We start from the raw sequence: 21,768 nt of genomic DNA, 5'->3' as shown, positions 1-21,768 counted from the left end.
CGTACCATTATCTTTTCCCAATGGTATTCTGTCTATACACACAGCGTATTGATAGTCTCACTAATATACCTACTTGGATTGTTATTTCTTGATTTGTTGTTAAGATACAAAAAAGGTATGTATTGCATTTGCGAGACATTCTAGTGCACTGTTGGAGCTAGTAACAACAGCATTCAGCTGCACCTTCATTAACATCTGCAAATCTGTGTATGCGACCAAAATTAGATTTGATACGAATAAAACAAAAAACTGAGTGAAAGCTTGAAATGTGCAGTTGAAATATTAATGTGCTGTTTAAATCTGTGTACCAATAACATTCGATTTGAAATGAATACACTTAAACTGAGTGAATACTTTAAATGTGCTGTTTTACATCCAGTTTAATTGTGCAGCCGCAGGAACGCCCCGAATTGCGGGCCGCAATCACACACTACTAAAAAATTATACAAAGACTCAGCAGAAAAGGACTAAATGCAATTTCAGGTTAAATAACAACCAAATGTTTATCTTCCAGGACAAATTAGCTAGCAACACCAAGTCCATGAATGTTTCATGTGTGTTTGTCGATGGACAAAATCAACGTGTGAGACGGCGCATGTGGACGCACGCCTGTGGCTGGTGTCGGCAGCACGTAAAAGTCAACAATAAAGACATTGCGTCATCAATCTGAACCAAAAACATTTTATTCTATAAAAGGAGTGGGGTAAATCACAACTGTACAGGGGGAAACTGACTTAATGAAACAACATCTCACAGTATCAAAAAGCTCACGTTTTCCTCACTGATCTTTACACATTTGTTCTGTACAAATACAAAAGAAATAATATTAATGACTTGTATTATTATAACGATAACTGCATTGCACTGAGTAATATAGTACTGGCCCATAAATTACTGCATTCAATAAAAAATACCTAAAATTATGATTTCTTAAAGAGTTTTGATTAATGATAAGAAAAAGCACACTCACACACGCTCAGTAATACACACGCGCGCACACACACACACACACACACACACACAATCAATCAATTTACCCTTACATTATGTGGTGCCGTATTGTAGAAGTGATGGGTGACTAGCGAATAGTGGATAAACGTGCTTGTTCAGATACAGTAAGGAGCAGATGGTCATGAAGTCTTCAGTTGTATGCTGCCAAGTCTGAACCATAGATGCATGTTCTTGGTCAAGGGCATCACTATCGTGGTGTATTGATGTATTACTGGATGGTTTTCTTTGTGGTATATGGAGTACATAAAAAATTATTCTGATGTTATTTCATATGGATGAGTTGGTGTCTTGTATTGTATATCACTGGCATTGCCATGTCTATGCATTGAGGTGGGTTTGACCGACGACAACAGATATGACACATTATCAGTTTTTCAGCATTGGGGTGTGTCCACAATTGCATCCTTCTCTCTATATAGTGCACTACTTTTGACCAGAACCCTAAGGTAATGCACTACGTAGGGAATAGGGTGACTTTTGGGATAAGGATATGGTCGAGACGGTTCTTCAGATTTTTCAGTGCTTGTTGCAGGTCATCATAACTGTTAGGTTAGGGCACCATGTTCACACCGACATGCTCACCGACTTCACAAAAACAAATGCTACTCTCCATGCAACAACAGTGAGCACAACACAAAAGGGACCGATTTTGGGGGATTTTTTTTGTAAAGAAGGAATTTAACTTTTTATACACATTTCATTTGTAAATCCATCCAACAGAGGAGAAAAGAAAATACAAATGATATTTTCACATTGTCTAGTCAGTGTTAAAAATAGAACTCCACCTGTTACATTTATTTTGCTTTTTGATTTATATACAGAATGTACACTTCTTATTCTTTTTCATTATTCTCATAGTCCTTAACATCTAATATGAACAGTTTACAAAACAAAACAAGTTGCAATCAAATGCATATACTCTTCTAGAAAGATGTGCTTAGTATCATTGTTAGGAGTCGAAGCAGAGAATGAGAGAAACTCATAGGAACATTGCATTGCTCTGTGTGGACCAATAAGATCTCTCGCTGCTTCCGGCATGCGCTCAACTCAACTCACACCAAGGCTGGGCTCAGAGTCAGACAAGCATTATCTGCATTTAGTTTTTTAAATTGTCAACAGAAAAGGGATGTTACAATTCGCTCGTGTTTTATTTAGCTAGCGTTTGAAATGATTATGGCTGCTGCGACTGCTAACGAGACAGCCAAACAATTTGTTTTACATGTCCTCAAGTATGCCCTCTCTGTATGCATGTCCCACATAGTGCTGAGCGATTAGTACTTTTTGAGGTCGGTTCGGTTTCGGGTTCAACTATTCAAATATAATCGCGGTTTTGATGATTTAAAAAAAAAAAAAACATTAAATGCACTATGCATTATGCGGGTTGAATGCTGTAATAACACAGGACAAAACAAATAACAAAAGTCCCATGGAGGTAGTGACTGCCCATTACTGTGCATCACTTATATTAACCAACATTTATTCACATCACTTTACTTTAATCAAATATTTCAGCTGTTGTGTATATTACATTTGTTTTATTTGATGACTTTACAGCCAGAACTGTTTGATGTAGGAGGGAGTTGTAGTTTTGTATTTGTATTTCATTCCAACTCATCTCATCTCTATTGAGCTGCTGCCTGCTGTCTGACAAAATCACTATTTTAGTAGTGCTTCAAAGTAAATAACGCATATTTTATGACTGCTGAATACCAACTATCAATCACTTTGATCATGTATTTGCAGGTACAGATACCTTGCGAACCAACAGCTGCTCTCTGCATCCTCTCACGATCACGCATTCTTCTGTCTCTTCCGTAGCTGGCGTAAAAGAAAACATAGACCAGACAAGTAGATGCGCAATGGATTATGGTCATTGTAGTTATTCACCGCGTTTTATGAGCTAAACTATTTGGAATATTGGCCCTGTTGAAACTACAACTCCCTCCCACATCAAACATTTCAGTCTATATCTGATTTATTTGTACAGAAACTGTGCAATGAGCTCACTGAAAAAAAAACGGAACAATGGAATTTAAATAATTGAACTGATGTTGGTCAATTAGTTGTTTGAAAAACTTAAAATAACCGACATTTCAGTTAATCACTCAGCACTAGTACCACAGGAGCTGTGCGTTCCAGTGGCAACACGTACTTAGCCACTGGCTTCAGTACAGCCCTTAGGAGCAAGATCTGTGTATGTCCCAGTAGCAAGATGTATGTTGCTACTTACTCCATAACAGCACTTTGGAGTGAGCTCTTTGTATGTTCCACTAGCAACACATACTTATCCACTGACCCCAGTACAGCGTAAGGAGTGAGGTCTGTGGAAGTTGCATAATCAAGTGAACCCAGAGAGCAGGAGCTAAAAACAGCCAGCTTAAGACATGAAGATCAGTAAATTCCTGATCTAGGATCAGTTTTGCCTTTTTAGATCATAATGAATAAGATCGTATGGAAAGGGCAGATCTGATCCTAGATCAAAAATCTTACTCTGTGACTCTGTAAATACAAGCCCTGATCTGAGTCTGGGTAGAAATGCTTGTAACAAAAAAGAGAGTGCCTCGTGACCTGTCGTCAGGGCGATAAGACCCCGTTTCCTGGGTAACCCTGAAGACCAAAATAAACGCGCGTTTCTAAAACCAGAGTTTCTCAGATTGACTTTGATTCATTAAGGCGCCGACGAGCAAGAGGTAACACTCTGCTGCCCCAAACACACACTTCTAAAATCATCAGTTCTGATTATTTGTTCCACACACACACACACACACACACACACATCCATAGACACGCAAAAAACACACACACAAGCTCCCCTAGATCCCTGCGAGAGTTCCATTTGTAATCTCAAACTTTTTTTTCTTATACTTTCACAGCCTCAAACACAATCTAAGGATTTGAAATATACAAAAAAAAGGGATGTTATTCTGTTAAGAGCCATTCACTGGCAAAGAGAAGGAGGGAAGGAGAAGAAGGAAAAAAGGCCTTTTTTAAAACAACAAATACTGTTACTGAACAAACAAGTTAAAAATGTGGGGCAAGTGAACATGATTTCATTTCTGATTGAAATGGAGGAAAACAGAATCTTAATAAAAATTCACAGTCTTGTAGCTCCCTGTTTTAGGGGAAGGGGGAGTGGAGGGGGGGTTGAATTAGATAGAATAGAACAGTTCTACCCCACACACTCCGAGGGGTCTGCGAACTCTGCTCGGGAAGAATATGGAGGAAAGGACTTTATGCATCTTCAACTGTCTTTAAATAGCACACGCTTCACTAACGCACGCACGCACGCACACACACACACACACACACACACACAATGCAGGATCACAGAAGTTGAGAAGGAAAATACAGTAAAGGTATCTACAGTATCTTCCCCTCTGAAATCAACAAACAAGACAAAAGCCACATATCCTTCCCCGCCCCCTTCACCTCCTCTCCGTTCTCTTCCTCCCTCATCTTCTTCCTCAGAGCTGAGTGTATGGTTTAGGCATCCCTGCATCATTTCAAAGTCCGTTCTCTGTCTCTCTCTCAGTCCAGGATAGGATAGGAAGCCATAGAGGAGGATGGTGTCATGCCATGGTCACACTGAGTGGGGTGTGAGGGAGAGATGAGAAGGTAAGCATTGGGGTGAGAGTGGCTGTGAAGAGTGGTGGACTCCCCCTTCAGGTGCTGGGCAACCAAATAACAACAATGAACTGCTCTCATCATTTACTTTGCAATCTGTGTTCTCCACCTCTTTCATTTCCTGATCTCCATGATGACCCACAGTTCAAATTAGAGGACGAGGAGAGAAAAGAGACAGGAACAGGAAGTGACCATTCAGGGTTTAGCCCCTCCCTTCTGAGTTTCAGTTGAGTACCCGGGGGGGTGGGGGGGGGGGGGGGGTGGGGATGGTAGTAGGGGGAAGGGTTTAAAGATCAGGGGCCAGAGGTCATGGTTCACATCATGACGTGGCGTCTCCGGTGCAGGGCTAGGTGGTCGGACCGGGAGAAGGAGCGGTCACAGTCGGTGCAGCGGAAGGGCTTGATGCCCGTGTGTTTACGGAAGTGTCGTGTCAGCTCGTCTGACCGGGCGAACCTCCAGGTACAGCCCTCCCATGTACAGTGGTATGGCTTCTCTCCTACAGGGAAGAAGACAGAGTTAGTTGGTTGATTGGTTTAATAGGAAGTACATTCAGTGCATGTAATTGAAAAAAAACGAGGCATCTTCAGATAAGAAGTTATAGTATAGATCTACTGCCTATTTTTTTAAATAACTTTTTCCACCTTTATTAACCAGGTAGGCCAGTTGAGAACAAGTTCTCATTCACAACTGTGATCTGGCCAACATAAAGCAAAGCAGTGCGACAAAAACAACAACACAGAGTTACACATGGAATAAACAGACGTACAGTCAATAACGCAATAGAAAAATCTATATACAGTGTGTGCAAATGTAGTAAGAGTAGGGAGGTAAGGCAACAAATAGGCCATAGAGGTGAAATAATTACAACTTATCATTAACACTGTAGTGATAGATGTACAGACGATGATATGAAGTAGAGATACTGGGGTGCAAAAGAGCAAGAGGGTAAATAACAATATGGGGATGAGGGAGTTGGTTGTGCCATTTACAGATGGGCTGTGTACAGGTGCAGCAATCGGTAAGATATAAGTCTCCAGCTTCAGTGATTTTTGCAGTTCGTTCCAGTCATTGGCAGCAGAGAACTGGAAGGAAAGGCAGCCTACGGGGGTGTTAGCTTTGGGGATGACCAGTGAGATGTACCGACTGGAGCGCTTGCTACGGGTTGGTGTTGCTATGGTGACCAGTGAGCTGAAATAAGGCGGGGCTTTACCTAGCAAAGACTTATAGATGACCTGGAGCCAGTGGGTTTGGCGACGGATATGTAGTGAGGGCCAGCCAGTGAGAGCGTACGGATCGCAGTGAGAGCATACAGGGCGCAGTGGTGGGTAGTATATGGGTCTTTGGTGACAAAACAGACGGCATTGTGATAGACTGCATCCAATTTGCTGAGTAGAGTGATGGAGGCTATTTTGTACGAGGGTATGTTTGGCAGCATGGGTGAAGGAGGCTTTGTTTGCGAAATAGGAAGCCAATTCTAGATTTAATTTTGGATTGGAGATGTTTGATATGAGTCTGGAAGGAGAGTTTACAGTCAAACCAGACACCTAGGCATTTGTAGTTGTCCACATATTCTAAGTCAGAACCGTCCAGAGTAGTGATGCTAGTCGGGCAGGCGGGTGCGGGCAGCAATCGGTTGAAGAGCATGCACTTAGTTTTACTAGCATTTAAGAGCAGTGGGCTACAGCAGTGGATATTCATTGGCTACAGCAGTGGCTATTCATTGGCTACAGCAGTGGCTATTCATTGGCTACAGCAGTGGCTATTCATTGGCTACAGCAGTGGCTATTCATTGGCTACGGCAGTGGCTATTCATTGGCTACAGCAGTGGCTATTCATTGGCTACAGCAGTGTTTCCCAACTCCAGTCGTCGAGAACTCCCAACAGCATAAAAAGTGTGTAGCCTGGGTCAAACATACCTCATTGAACTAATTTAGGGCTTGATGATCAATTGAATCAGGTGTGCTTGTCTGGGCCTGCAATAAAAATGTGTACTGTTGGGGGTACTTGAGGACGGGAGATGGGCAACACTAGACTCCAGAATGCGGGCCCTGGATCAGTCATTGGCTATAGATGAGTATGTGGGCAGGTCACGGTGTGTGTTACCCAGTGTTGGGGGTATCGCGTTACAGAACTAACAAGTAACGTAATCTGATACATTTTATGAGCAACAGAGTAAAGTAATGCATTACTTGGGTTATTTTATTACAGTTACTTTGTCAAACAACGTGTGTGTTACTTTCAGAATCTTTCCTCCACCGGGTGTGTTTCCATGATCCGATCTCGACTTGTTTCCTCATTTAGTTCTTGAGCGAGCGGAGAAAGGGTGTTTTGAGAAATATAATGACGGGCTGCTGTCCATAGAAATGTATAGAGGGCGCACCTCTGATGTCTATGCATCTCTATAGGCTGTGTATGTGAGGTCTAACAGAAAGAACTGGCGGCTCCAGGGAAAGATTTTCAATGAAAGGAGAGGAAATGTGTACAGATCTGTGGCTTACAGTATACAGTATACGGCTAATTAAGCAGCGCCACAGATGGAAGGAGAAAGCAGTGATCCAACCTGACTTAGTAAGTAGCCTATCAGTACGCACGGCTCGCCCTGCTCCCTCTGACAGTCAAACACACAATGAAATAAACGGTGGGATTGGGATTTTTTTCCCATGAAAGCAAAGCAAATGAATATAACTCATTACTTACCACACAAAGTAATATTGTAAAGTAACGTTACTTTTGCCCAAAAAGTTTCAGTTAGTAATATATTACTTTCCCAACACTGGTGTTACCTGTGTGTATCCTGCGGTGGGCTTTAAGGTGTGAGCTCTTGGTGTACACCTTGTTACAGCCATCATAGTCACACATATGGACACGCCTCCTCTTCATATCCGGCGAATCAGGATCCACCTGCATGTCCATGTCTACGCCCGACCTGAGAGTGACAAAGAGAGAGAGAGGGCAGACATTATATGGGTGAGGCTGGAGTGAGATGCACTAAGTTATGTATTTAGTGAAATGACAGAATGTCAGAGGATCACCTGTATTAGCAGGATTACTAGAAAGCAGCTAGCTACCGGTATATTAACTCTTCAGACCTGGGTTCAAATCATATTTGAAATATTATTAGGATCATTATTTGAATTTGAATTTCACCGGGACAGTGCACATTAACCAACACGAATATTACAGTAGTGCAACTTCCATGGAAATGTGCTGGGGGTAGAAAAGAGGTCATTTGCACCAGTAGTCTCTGGGCAGGTAAGGGCCTTTACACAGCCACAATGCACATACAAATAGTCACTAAAACAATAGAAAACACAAGTACATGACATCCAATAGAATATGAGTATAACAACAACAACATATTGAAATACTTAATATGGGCTAGATAAAAGGTCTTTAAATGTTAGTGTTACACGAGCAGACATGTTCTATAAGGTTTACCTCCCCAACCCCACCCATACTGTCTAAGCCCTAACTAAACCTAGAAGGAAAGGACTGTGATGTAACACCTATAGGGAACTGCCCTAGTGTGGCTGACTGGACAATTAAAACCTATCCATGAGTTTATTGTTCATGCACTCTATTGTACGGATCTGTGTGATTGATGAATAGAAGTCTTACAAATGATTTTGTCATTGCTGCATCATCATTAGGTGACACTATTCGGTGGCGAATCCTAACTTCCAATTTTATTTACTTAGTCAAGCATTGATATCAATGGGAAGTTGTGATTCGCCCCTACGTATTTGGACATGGCTACATGAGGGAACTACACTGAACAGAAATATCAATGGGAAGTTGTGATTCGCCCCTACGTATTTGGACATGGCTACATGAGGGAACTACACTGAACAGAAATATCAATGGGAAGTTGTGATTCGCCCCTACGTATTTGGACATGGCTACATGAGGGAACTACACTGAACAAAAATATAAACACAACATGTAAAGTATTGGTCCCATCTTTCATGAGCTGAAATAAAAGATCCCAGAACTGTTCCATTCCAACAAACAGCTTATTTCTCAAAAATGTTGTGCACAAATTTGTTTAAATCCCTGTTAGTAAGCGTTGCCTTTGCCAAGATAATCCATCCATCTGACAGGTGTTAATCAAGACGTTGATTAAACAGCATGACAGGCCACTATAAAATGTGCAGTTTGGTCACACAACACAATGCCACAGCTGCCTCAAGTTTGGAGGGAGCATTGAATTGGCATGTTGACTGCAGGAATGTCCATGAGAGCTGTTGCCAGAGAATTGAATGTTAATTTCTCTACCATAAGCAGCCTCTAACATCATTTTAGAGAATTCGGCAGTACGTCCAGCCGGCCTCACAACCACAGACTACATGTGACTATGCAGCCCAAGACTTACACATTCGGCTTCTTCAGCTGCGGGATGGTCTGACAGCTGATGAAACTGTGGGTTTGCACAACTGAAGAATTTCTGCACAAACTGCCAGAAACTGTCTCAGGAAAGCTCATCTGCGTGCTCGTCGTCCTCACCAGGGTCTTAATCTGACTGCAGTTCAGCATCGTAACCGACTTCAGTGGTAAAATGCCCACCTTCGATGGCCACTGGCACACTGGAGAAGTTTACTCTTCATGGATGAATCCCGGTTTCAACTGTACCGGGCAGATGGCAGACAGTGTGTATGGCATTGTGTGGGTAAGCGGTTTTCCGATGTCAATGTTGTGAACAGAGTGCCCCGTGGTGGTGGGGTTACGGTATGTGCAGGCATAAACTATTGACAACAAACTCAAATGCATTTTATCGATGGCAATTTGAATGCACAGAGATACCGTGACGAGATCCTGAGGACCATTGTCGTGCCATTCATCTGCCGCCATCACCTCATATTTCAGCATGATAATGCACGGCCCCATGTTGCAAGGATCTGTACACAATTCCTGGAAGCTGAAAATGTCCCAGTTCTTCCATAGCCTGCATACTCGCCAGACATGTCACACATTGAGCATGTTTGGGATGCTCTGGATCAACGTGTACGACAGCGTGTTCCATTTCCCGCCTATATCCAGCAACTTTGCACAGCCATTGAAGAGGAGTGGGACAACATTCCACAGGTCACAATCAACAGCCTGTGTTGTGCCACATGAGGCAAATGGTGGTAGCATCAGATAATGACTGACCGAATACAAACAGTGTAGCCATTCCCTCCGCAAGGCTATCAAACAAGTTAAGCATCAGTATAGAGACAAGGTAGAGTCGCAATTCAACGGCTCAGACACAAGAGGTATGTGGCAGGGTCTACAGTCAATCACGGATTACAAAAAGAAAACCAGCCCCGTCGCGGACCAGGATGTCTTGCTCCCAGACAGACTAAACAACTTCTTTGCTCACTTTGAGGACAATACAGTGCCACTGACACGGCCCGCTACCAAAACCTGTGGACTCTCCTTTACTGCAGCCGACGTGAGTAAGACATTTAAACGTGTTAACCCTCGCAAGGCTGCAGGCCCAGACGGCATCGCCAACCGCGTCCTCAGAGCATGCGCAGACCAGCTGGCTGGTGTGTTTACGGACATATTCAATCAATCCTTATCCCAGTCTGCTGTTCCCACATGCTTCAAGAGGGCCACCATTGTTCCTGTTCCCAAGAAAGCTAAGGTAACTGTAGCACTCACTTCCGTCATCATGAAGTGCATCATGAAGTGCTTTGAGAGACTAGTCAAGGACCATATCACCTCCACCCTACCTGACACCCTAGACCCACTCCAATTTGCTTACCGCCCCAATAGGTCCACAGATGACGCAATCGCCATCACACTGCACACTGCCCTAACCCATCTGGACAAGAGGAATACCTATGTGAGAATGCTGTTCATCGACTACAGCTCAGCATTTAACACCATAGTACCCTCCAAACTCGTCATCAAGCTCGAGACCCTGGGTCTCGACCCCGCCCTGTGCAACTGGGTACTGGACTTCCTGATGGGCCGCCCCCAGGTGGTGAGGGTAGGTAACAACATCTCCACCCCGCTGATCCTCAACACTGGGGCCCCACAAGGGTGCGTTCTCAGCCCTCTCCTGTACTCCCTGTTCACCCATGACTGGGTGGCCATGCACGCCTCCAACTCAATCATTAAGTTTGCAGACAATACTACAGTGTTAGGCATGATTACCAACAACGGCAAGACGGCCTACAGGGAGGAGGTGAGGGCCCTCGGAGTGTGGTGTCAGGAAAATAACCTCACACTCAACGTCAACAAAACAAAGGAGGTGATCGTGGACTTCAGGAAACAGCAGAGGGAACACCCCCCCTATCCACATCGACGGGACAGTAGTGGAGAGGGTAGAAAGTTAAGTTCCTCGGCGTACACATCACGGACAAACTGAATTGGTCCACCCACACAGACAGCGTGGTGAAGAAGGCGCAGCAGCACCTCTTCAACCTCAGGAGCCTGAAGAAATCACCAAAAGCACTCACAAACTTTTACAGATGCACAATTGAGAGCATCCTGCCGGGCTGTATCACTGCCTGGTATGGCAACTGCTCTGTCCACAACTGTAAAGCTCTCCAGAGGGTAGTGAGGTCTGCACAACGCATCACGGGGGCAAACTACCTGCCCTCCAGGACACCTACACCAACCGATGTCACAGGAAGGCCATAAAGATCATCAAGGACAACAACCACCAGAGCCACTACCTGTTCATCCCGTTATCATCCAGAAGACGAGGTCAGTACAAGTGCATCAAAGCAGGGACCGAGAGACTGAAAACACCTTCTATCTCAAGGCCATCAGACTGTTAACAGCCACCACTAACATTGAGTGGCTGCTGCCAACATACTGACACAACTCAAGCTCACTTTAATAATGGAAATTGATGTAAAAAATGTATCACTAGCCACTTTAAACAATGCCACTTAATATAATGTTTACATACCCTACATTACTCATCTCATATGTATATGCTGTACTCAATACCATCTACTGCATCTTGCCTATGCCGTTCTGTACCATCACTCATTCATACATCTTTATGTACATATTCTTCATCCCTTTACACTTGTGTGTATAAGGTAGTTGTTGTGAAATTGTTAGGTTAGATTACTCGTTGGTTATTACTGCATTGTCGGAACAAGAAGCACAAGCATTTCGCTACACTCGCATTAACATCTGCTAACCATGTGTATGTGACAAATAAAATTAGATTTGGTTCTCTGATCCACGCTCCTACATTATATTTAAGGTATCTGTGACCAACAGATGCATATCTGTATTCCCAGTCATGTGAAATCCATAGATATGGCCTAATGTGTGGATTTTAATGAACTGTAACTCAGTAAAATCTTTGAAATTGTTGCATTTATATTTTTGTTCAGTATACATACATAATAGTCAAATACACCATGTTAATTTAAATGATTCTAACAGAGCCTCACTCCTGGTAATCACTGATGACTAAGTTTATTGTTTAGGTTTATCACAGTTAATAGTGATCTATGATCCCTGGGTGAAGTTACAGGCCACAGGCAGCAGAGAGGGCTAGAGAGTAAGTGTTGAAAACCCATACAGCTGGACAGCTTCCAGTTCAATGCTGATCTCTCCTCTCTCTTCCCTCCTTTCCTTCCTCTCGCTTTCCCTCCCATCCTCCGGGTTCCTCGCGGCCGGCCTTCCCTTTCTCCAGCCTGCCTGCCAACTAGTTCATTCCTTTTCCTCTCTCTCTCTCTCTCTCTCTCTCTCTCTCTCTCTCTCTCTGTCTTTGGCTCAAACACACTAAAGAATAGAATAGTATTCCTTCTTCACCCCATCCCGCCTCTAACACACTCACCCCGCTCCTTCTCTTTCTCTCTCTCCAAACCGTTTATAAGGAGGTGTGACGGCAAACTGCATTACGTAACCTTGTTTACACCCAGTTCTGTGACAACCCTGCCCAGCAACACACACAAACACACAAACACACGTCAGCTAAGTGAACTCTCCAAGCACACACCCTGCATTTCAGTTAGATCGAGTGCAGCAAGCTCTGACACACACACACACACACACACACACACACACACACACACACACACACACGTCAGCTAAGTGAACTCTCCAAGCACACACCCTGCATTTCAGTTAGATAGAGTGCAGCAAGCTCTGACACACACACACACAAAGCTACGCCTTGGGGTGTTGAGGTTGCTGCATCCTCCTACCAAATAGAGATACACATGAATACATTCTGTCTCTCTCGGTTGCTGCCTCACTACACATTGTGTGCCACATACACACTGCCTCTCCTCCAGTGTTCAGGGGTTATGTAAGGGTCCAGAGAAGAGCAGTGCTGCAGTAATGTGATTAATGCCAGAGAGAGGAGAGGAGGGACGGGCCCAGCTCACCACAGCCAAACCCCCAGTGAAGGGGCAAATTCAACCTATATCACTTTTCTCTAATACACTCAACACCAGTCCTGCAAAACACTCTCCCTGTATCACTCTACTCCTACAGTGCCTTAAGAAAGTATTCATACCCCTTGACTTATTCCACATTTTGTTGTGTTACATCCTGAATTCAAATGGATTAAATATATTGTTTTCCTTATGGGAGGACCTGCCAATACCAAGTAGTGAAGACATGCTTTTACAGCTTTTAAAAAAAACATTCATTGAAAATTAAACACAAAAATGTCTCATTTACATAAGTATTCACACATTCCAAATTGAGCTCAGGTGCATCCAATTTCCTTTGATCATCCTTGAGATGAGTGATCCTCATCACTGTCAAACGCTCCCTAAAACACTTCTGCGAGCAGGCCTTTCTAATCGACCTGGCCCGGGTATCCTGGAAGGTTATTGACCTCATCCCGTCAGTTGAGGATGCCTGGTCATTCTTTAAAAGTAACTTCCTCACCATCTTAGATAAGCATGCTCCGTTCAAAAAATGCAGAACTAAGAACAGATATAGCCCTTGGTTCACTACAGCACAAAAACATCCTGTGGCGGACTGCAATAGCATCGAATAGTCCCCGCGATATGCAACTGTTCAGGGAAGTCAGGAACCAATACACGCAGTCAGTCAGGAAAGCAAAGGTCAGCTTTTTCAAGCAGAAATTTGCATCCTGTAGCTCTAACTCCAAAAAGTTCTGGGACACAGTAAAGTCCATGGAGAACAAGAGCACCTCCTCCCAGCTGCCCACTGCACTGAGGCTAGGTAACACGGTCACCACTGATAAATCCATGTTAATCGAAAACTTCAACAAGCATTTCTCAACAGCTGGCCATGCCTTCCTCCTGGCAACTCCAACCTCGGCCAACAGCTCGGCCCCCCCCGCAGCTACTCGCCCAAGCCTTCCCAGCTTCTCCTTTACCCAAATCCAGATAGCAGATGTTCTGAAAGAGCTGCAAAACCTGGACCCATACAAATCAGTCTGGACCCTCTATTTCTGAAACTATCCGCCGCCATTGTCGCAACCCCTATTACCAGCCTGTTCAACCTCTCTTTTGTATCGTCTGAGATCCCCAAGGATTGGAAAGCTGCCGCGGTCATCCCCCTCTTCAAAGGGGGAGACACCCTGGACCCAAACTGTTACAGACCTATATCCATCCTGCCCTGCCTATCTAAGGTCTTCGAAAGCCAAGTCAACAAACAGATCACTGACCATCTCAAATCCCACCGTACCTTCTCCGCTGTGCAATCTGGTTTCCGAGCCGGTCACGGATGCACCTCAGCCACGCTCAAGGTACTAAACGATATCATAACCGCCATCGATAAAAGACAGTACTGTGCAGCCGTCTTCATCGACCTGGCCAAGGCTTTCGACTCTGTCAATCACCATATTCTTATCGGCAGCCTCGGTTTTTCTAATGACTGCCTTACCTGGTTCACCAACTACTTTGCAGACAGAGTTCAGTGTGTCAAATCGGAGGGCATGTTGTCCGGTCCTCTGGCAGTCTCTATGGGGGTGCCACAGGGTTCAATTCTCGGCCGATTCTTTTCTCTGTATATATCAATGATGTTGCTCTTGCTGCGGACGATTCCCTGATCCACCTCTACGTAGATGACACCATTCTATATACTTCCGGCCTGTCCTTGGACACAGTGCTATCTAACCTCCAAACGAGCTTCAATGCCATACAACACTCTTTCCGTGGCCTCCAACTGCTCTTAAACGCTAGTAAAACCAAATGCATGCTTTTCAACCGTTCGCTGCCTGCACCCGCACGCCCGACTAGCATCACCACCCTGGATGGTTACGACCTAGAATATGTCGACATCTATAAGTACCTAGGTGTCTGGCTAGACTGTAAACTCTCCTTCCAGACTCATATCAAACATCTCTAATCCAAAATCAAATCTAGAGTCGGCTTTCTATTTCGCAACAAAGCCTCCTTCACTCACGCCGCCAAACTTACCCTAGTAAAACTGACTATCCTACCGATCCTCGACTTCGGCGATGTCATCTACAAAATAGCTTCCAATACTCTACTCAGCAAACTAGATCCGTTTTGTTACTAAAGCACCTTATACCAAACACCACTGCGACCTGTATGCTCTAGTCGGCTGGCCCTCGCTACATATTCGTCGCCAGACCCACTGGCTCCAGGTCATCTACAAGTCCATGCTAGGTAAAGCTCTGCCTGATCTCAGTTCACTGGTCACGATGGCAACACCCACCCGTGGCATGCGCTCCAGCAGGTGTATCTCACTGATCATCCCTAAAGCCAACACCTCATTTGGCCGCCTTTCCTTCCAGTTCTCTGCTACCTGTGACTGGAATGAATTGCAAAAATCGCTGAAGTTGGAGACTTTTATTTCCCTCACCAACTTTAAACATCTGCTATCTGAGCAGCTAAACGATCGCTGCAGCTGTACATAGTCCATCTGTAAATAGCCCACCCAATTTACCTACCTCATCCCCATACTGTTTTTATTTATTTACTTTTCTGCTCTTTTGCACACCAGTATCTCTACTTGCACATGTTCATCTGATCATTTATCACTCCAATGTGAATCTGCTAAATTGTAATTATTCGCCTGCCTCCTCATGCCTTTTGCACACAATGTATATAGACTCTTTTTTTTCTACTGTGTTATTGACTTGTTTATTGTTTACTCCATGTGTAACTCTGTGTTGTTGTCTGTTCACACTGCTATGCTTTATCTTGGCCAGGTCGCAGTTGTAAATGAGAACTTGTTCTCAACTAGCCTACCTGGTTAAATAAAGGGAAAATAAAATAAAAAATCTAGGGGGTGTTGCAATTTTCCAAGAGCACAGTGGGAAATGGAAAAAGGATGGAACTACCCAGACTGTCTAGAGCTGGCCGTCCAACCAAACTGAGCAACTGGGCAAGAGGTGGTGACCAAGAACCCAACGACCACTCTGACAGAACTACAGAGTTCCTTGGCTGAGACGGGACAACAGTCTCTGTAGCACTTCACCAAATTGGGTTTTATGGGAGAGTGGCCAGACGGAAGCCCCCCCCCCCGAGAAAAAGGCACATGCCTGGGATCAAACCCGTGTCTGTAGTGACGCCTCGAGCACTGCGATGCTGCGCCACTCGGGAGGCCCTGTATTTCAATACATATGCAAACATTTCTACAAAGATGTTTTCACTTTGTCACTATGGGGTATTGTGTGTAGATGGGTGAGAGAAAAAATATATTGAATCCAATTTGAATTCAGGCTGTAACAACAAAATGTGGAATAAGTCAAGGGGTTTGAATACTTTATGAAGGCAGTGTATGACAGGACTACTCAACTACCCACAAATCATGCAAGATATCTTCTGAAATAAGTATTGTTCTCGTACATTGATGAAAAAAACAAACAATGTATCACCCAGCCTCCATCCTCTGAAGGCGTCAGCCTGCTTCAGTTCGTTCGGCTGGCGCTTGCCGAGCTCGTTCCCTTAAAAGACCTTCGCTTGAAAAAAAACGTTTGTCCATTTTGAGACGCCGTAGCCAGGAGCCAGATTTATCTATGATAACTCGAGAAATCTGTCATACATTTTTGCAGAGGAGATACTTAGTTGCGCAATTTTGCATCTGACTAAGATGTTTGGTGCAGTATTTCTCAAGTGGAAAAATGTGCATGAGTACAAGTCTCTTGTTGAATGACAACAGGCACTTCATTGAAGAATCCATACTGTTGACCAATCGCCGACAAGGGGGCGTAGACTTCGGCTACCGAGAAAAAAAACGGTGTGCCCGAACAGCTGAAAAGACCCTTGCCGAAGTCCAAAACGTCACAAAATGTTGTCATAATAGATGCACAAACTGTTTCCGAACTCTTTTGGCTGGGAAGCATGCGGAAGCCTTAACACTCACCCTGTGTCAAAAGAAGGAAGCCTACAGTACCACCAACCCTGTGTCCAGGCCTATACCACCACCTTCCATTATCTGACACTCACCCTGTGTCCAGTCCCGGTGTACTGAAGGAAGCTGAACCCGACTCTGTCCCACTCTCCACATCACTGTCACTCTGGTACTCCACTGGGGACGCCGAGCCAGGCTTGATACGCACTGTAGGGAGGAAAGGGTAGACAGAGAAAGGGGGGGAGGGAGAGAGATGAAGATGAAGAGCGAGGGAAGAAAGAGAGAGAGGAAGAAAGATGGGTATAAATAGAGAAAGACAAACAACAGGGGTTAGCAACTTAAATCCAGCATTAAAACACAGTACTTGGCAACACAAAAGGTAAGTCAAGACATCCCAGCTGAGCTCATTTTAATTTCTATTTGGGTGTGAGAGAATTCCTCATTATACTTAGGTATGGTTGGCTGTGCTGCGGAGGCTGCTGATTGTATTTGTGAACCCCCCTCTCCCTTCTCCTTTAGTGGGTCAGAATGTGGTGAGTGCACTGTTTAAAGGTTATCTTGCCTGAGGATGAGTGAGGGTGAGGGTTGTTTGTGATGATGGGGTTGGGATGGGGGTAAATAACTGTCCTTTGTACGTTGGGATAACCCACCACCTGTTAACCCTAATACCCCTGAAACCCACCTTATTCAAAGGCAAAACGACCCACCTCCTCTCTTCTAGAACTCTTCCCCCTTCTAAAAGTCCCTCCCTCCGTACTCCACACTCTTCTCCGTACTCCACCCCTCTCTCCCGTGCCCCACCCTCTCTCCCGTGCCCCACCCTCTCTCCCGGGCAATACTAAACTGCCTATAAGAACATCCAACAGTCAAAGGTTAATGAAATACAAATGGTATAGAGGGAAATAGTCCTATAATTGCGATAATAACTACAACCTAAAACTTCTTACCTGGGAATATTGAAGACTCATGTTAAAAGGAACCACCAGCTTTCATATGTTCTCATGTTCTGAGCAAGGAACTTAAACGTTAGCTTTTTTACATGGCACATATTGCACTTTTACTTTCTTCTCCAACACTGTGTTTTTGCATTATTTAAACCAAATTGAACATGTTTCATTATTTATTTGAGACTAAATAGATTTTATTTATGCATTATATTAAGTTAAAATAAAAGTGTTCGTTCAGTATTGTTGTACTTGTCATTATTACAAATAAATATATAAAAACGTCAGACTAATCAGTACAGGCTTTTTTTGGTTCTCTAATAATGGGTATTGGTGTTGAAAAATCATAAATCAGTCAACCTCTAATCAAAAGTGACCACAAATGCATTTTTGCATGGTATGCTTTTACTAGAAATGTGCATTTTTATGGTGAAAATTATCTTCCCCAAACTCGAAACTCACACGCTCCTTTATATATGCTAGTTTGGCTCTACACACCTTCAGTAAAGCAGATTGATTTTAAAGAGGTTATTTGGCCACTTTAGTTGTGATACAAACCTTATTACAACATATAGGCCTATGGGCTAGGCTACATGAGGTGTGATACAAACCTTATTAAAACATATAGGACTATGGACTAGACTACATGAGGTGTGATAAAAACCTTATTAAAACATATAGGACTATGGACTAGACTACATGAGGTGTGATACAAACCTTATTAAAACATATAGGACTATGGACTAGACTACATGAGGTGTGATACAAACCTTATTAAAACATATAGGACTATGGACTAGACTACATGAGGTGTGATACAAACCTTATTAAAACATATAGGACTATGGACTAGACTACATGTGGTGTGATACAGACCGTATTAAAACATATAGGACTATGGACTAGACTACATGAGGTGTGATACAAACCTTATTAAAACATATAGGACTATGGACTAGACTACATAAGGTGTGATACAAACCTTATTAAAACATATAGGACTATGGACTAGACTACATGTGGTGTGATACAGACCGTATTAAAACATATAGGACTATGGACTAGACTACATGAGGTGTGATACAAACCTTATTAAAACATATAGGACTATGGACTAGACTACATGTGGTGTGACACTAAGTTGCAAAAAAAAGGCATTGTTTCCTATTCTGGGCATCATTCACAAGTGATAATGTATCATTCACAAGTGATAGGCTAATATCGTCACCCATCAGACTGTTCTTGATTGAATCTTGTCTTTATATATAATAAATATGGGCAGCGGAAAAAATACATGTCATCTATGCACTTAAATAGCGAATCAAGGATGCTTTTCCTGTGGTTTATTTTCATACTCCGTCGTAAAGTGAAGCAGTGTGCTTAATATTAGGAAAGTTGAGAAATACATTTAGTAGTCCCAGCCTATAGAAAGCTGATGGGATCCTCCTCTTTTAAATAGAGGCCATCACTGTGTTTTCCCTCGCAATTGCATAGCCTATAGAAATGTTGCGCAACATGAATTCATGGACTTTCATGGAGTGTTTGATTAGATTTTCCATTACATTTCCATTGATGTCAGAGTGATTAGAGGGGCAATAGAGTGTTTGAGTACCAGGCAGTTAACAAGTTTGGTAGACTATTAAGGACCATCAGCAGCATCAGAGCTTGGAGAAACCTAATTAATTACCTTAACTAAATGCTCATGTGGAATTTGACTGCCTTCATGACTCGTGAACGCCACGGTCACCGCAACAGCCCTAGATGCGACACCATTCTTCCACAAGAAATTCTATAATTTGGTGTTTTGGTGATGGAAAACGCTGTCTAAGGCACCACTCCAAAATCTCTTATAAGTGTTCAATTGGATTAAGTTCTGGTCACACACACACACACACACACACACACACACTTTAAACCCCCTATGCCTCTTTGAGACCCCTCTTTCGAAGAATAGCCATCGTCACCAATGGGCAACTGTGCATTTTTATACATGATCCTATGCACAAATTGATGTTAATTTGCCTAATTAACTCAGGAACCACACCTGTGTGGAAGCACCTGCTTTGAATATACTTTGCATCCCTCATTTAAACAAAATGTTTCCTTTATTTAGGTAGTTACCTATATAAGTTTGCTGTGATGTACACAGTAGGAGGTAGGCGGCACCTTATTTGTGGAGGACGGGTTCGTGGTATTGACTAGAGCGGAATCAGTGGAATGTTATCAAATAATTCAAACACATGGTTTCCAGGTGTTCGATGTCATTCCAATAGCTCCGTTCCGGCCAATATTACGAACCATTCAACCCCTCAGCAGCCTCCACTGATATAATCTTTCATTTGGACAGATGTACATCTCTTATTTTCATCTTTGTATCTGTGCCATTATTACTGTGCTTTACTGTACTGTACTGCAGGATTTCCCAAACTGGGTCCTGGGGCCCCTCCTGGGTACATATTTTGGTGTTTGCCCTAGCACTACACAGCTGATTGAAATAATCAAAGCCTGATGATGAGTTGGTTATTTGAATCCGCTGAGTAATGAAAACTACATGTGCAACCAGGGGGGTCACCAGGACCGGGTTTGGGAAACCTTGCACTTCTGTACTGTGCTCTATTGTATCCTGCTCTACTGGTTTTTACTAGATTTTACTGCAGGGGTCAGCAACTAAATGTAACATTTATTTAACTAGTAGGTAAGTCAGATTTATTTTGGCACGCTAAAGTTTTTAGTAACGTTTTTGTTTTTTTTGTTTTTTTGGGGGGGGGGGGGGGTTTAGTTTTTGGTAAAAAAAAATTAAAAAGACTAAAATCACCAGGAATTCAGCAAAAAAATGGGTTTATTTTAGGAAATCTGTTCCCAACTATTTCCACAAATAATACAAATTGACATATGTGATCGTGTATCAATGTAATCAAGATATCATTTTCAAATACAATTTATTTTGGGGCTTAGTTGTTGTCAATTTGCAGTGCACAAATTAGTAGAATTATTAGTTCCGGACCCTTGACCAGCCGCGCAAATTATGTTACAAGTTTCAGATTCATACAATCAACGTTGAACATTTCACAGAGAACAATAGAGGTTTTATTTCTCTAAAGGAAATGTAAAGGTTTTGAAAATACATGTTGTAAAATAAACCTGTAATAGATACTATACTATATAGAATACTAGGCATGGTTCTCCCTTCACTGCAACTTTTCTTTCGATAGGGACACATTTCGTGAGGTGGTAAGAAATTCGGGTAAAGATTTCAAATATGCAATACAAACAAAGTGTGTGAGAAGTGTCTACCTGACATGCAGTATCAGTCAAAAGTATGGACACCTACTCATTCCAGGGTTTTTCTTCATTTGGACTATTTTCTACATTGTAAACAATAGTGAAGACATCAAAACTATGAAATAACACATATGGAATCATGTAGTAACCAAAAAAAAGTGTTAAACAAATCAAAATATATTTTATATTTGAGATTCTTCAAAGTAGCCATCCTTTGCCTTGACGACAGCTATGCACACTCTTGTATGTATTAAGACATGTGTGCTGAAAGCTTGGGAAAAGTAGAATACAGATTTGCACCACTTCCGTAGAACGCCCCAAATAGGGAATAATGTAATCTTTGGGACACAGATTGACTCCTCAGGAAGAGACATACTGTACTATCCGGAGAGCTCTGCTTATGAATTAACATGTCAGTCTGTATATGCAGTGCATCATTAACGTGTGTGTGCGCACGTGTGAAGAGGGATCCTTAGAAAGACAATACGGGGCCGTGCCAGTGGGAGAGAGCGTGGCGGGGGTGAAAGAGAAACAGTGACTGAAAGAGAGGGAAAGAGAGAAGGAGAAAGTCCATGACAATGACATACAACTACTGTGTGTGTGTCTGTGATAGAGCGAGAGAAAGAGCTCATGCGTGTGTCTGTGT

General features: G+C 43.0%; 1 protein-coding gene across 8 annotated transcripts in view; it reads right to left on the bottom strand.

Annotated features, from left to right (window-relative positions):
- Positions 1 to 665: 665 nt before the first annotated feature.
- The window catches only part of LOC110490127 (Krueppel-like factor 8), a 119,568-nt gene continuing 98,465 nt past the window's right edge, over positions 666 to 21,768 (bottom strand). For all 8 annotated transcript variants that reach the window (XM_036944427.2, XM_036944428.2, XM_036944430.2 and 5 more), the window contains exons 5-7: positions 16,992 to 17,103; positions 7,419 to 7,561; positions 666 to 5,131 (exon numbers count right to left, since the gene is read on the bottom strand). In XM_036944427.2, coding sequence (XP_036800322.1) covers positions 4,950 to 5,131; positions 7,419 to 7,561; positions 16,992 to 17,103 — 437 coding nt within the window. In that variant the 3' untranslated portion in view covers positions 666 to 4,949. The remainder of the gene's footprint in view (positions 5,132 to 7,418; positions 7,562 to 16,991; positions 17,104 to 21,768) is intronic.

Source organism: Oncorhynchus mykiss, chromosome 15, assembly GCF_057628025.1.
Source record: "Oncorhynchus mykiss isolate SJ-2025 chromosome 15, ASM5762802v1, whole genome shotgun sequence".
NCBI classification, from domain to species: Eukaryota; Metazoa; Chordata; class Actinopteri; order Salmoniformes; family Salmonidae; genus Oncorhynchus; species Oncorhynchus mykiss.
The sequence above is the reverse complement of the archived record's forward strand: the minus strand, read 5'-3'. Positions and strand labels throughout refer to the sequence as shown.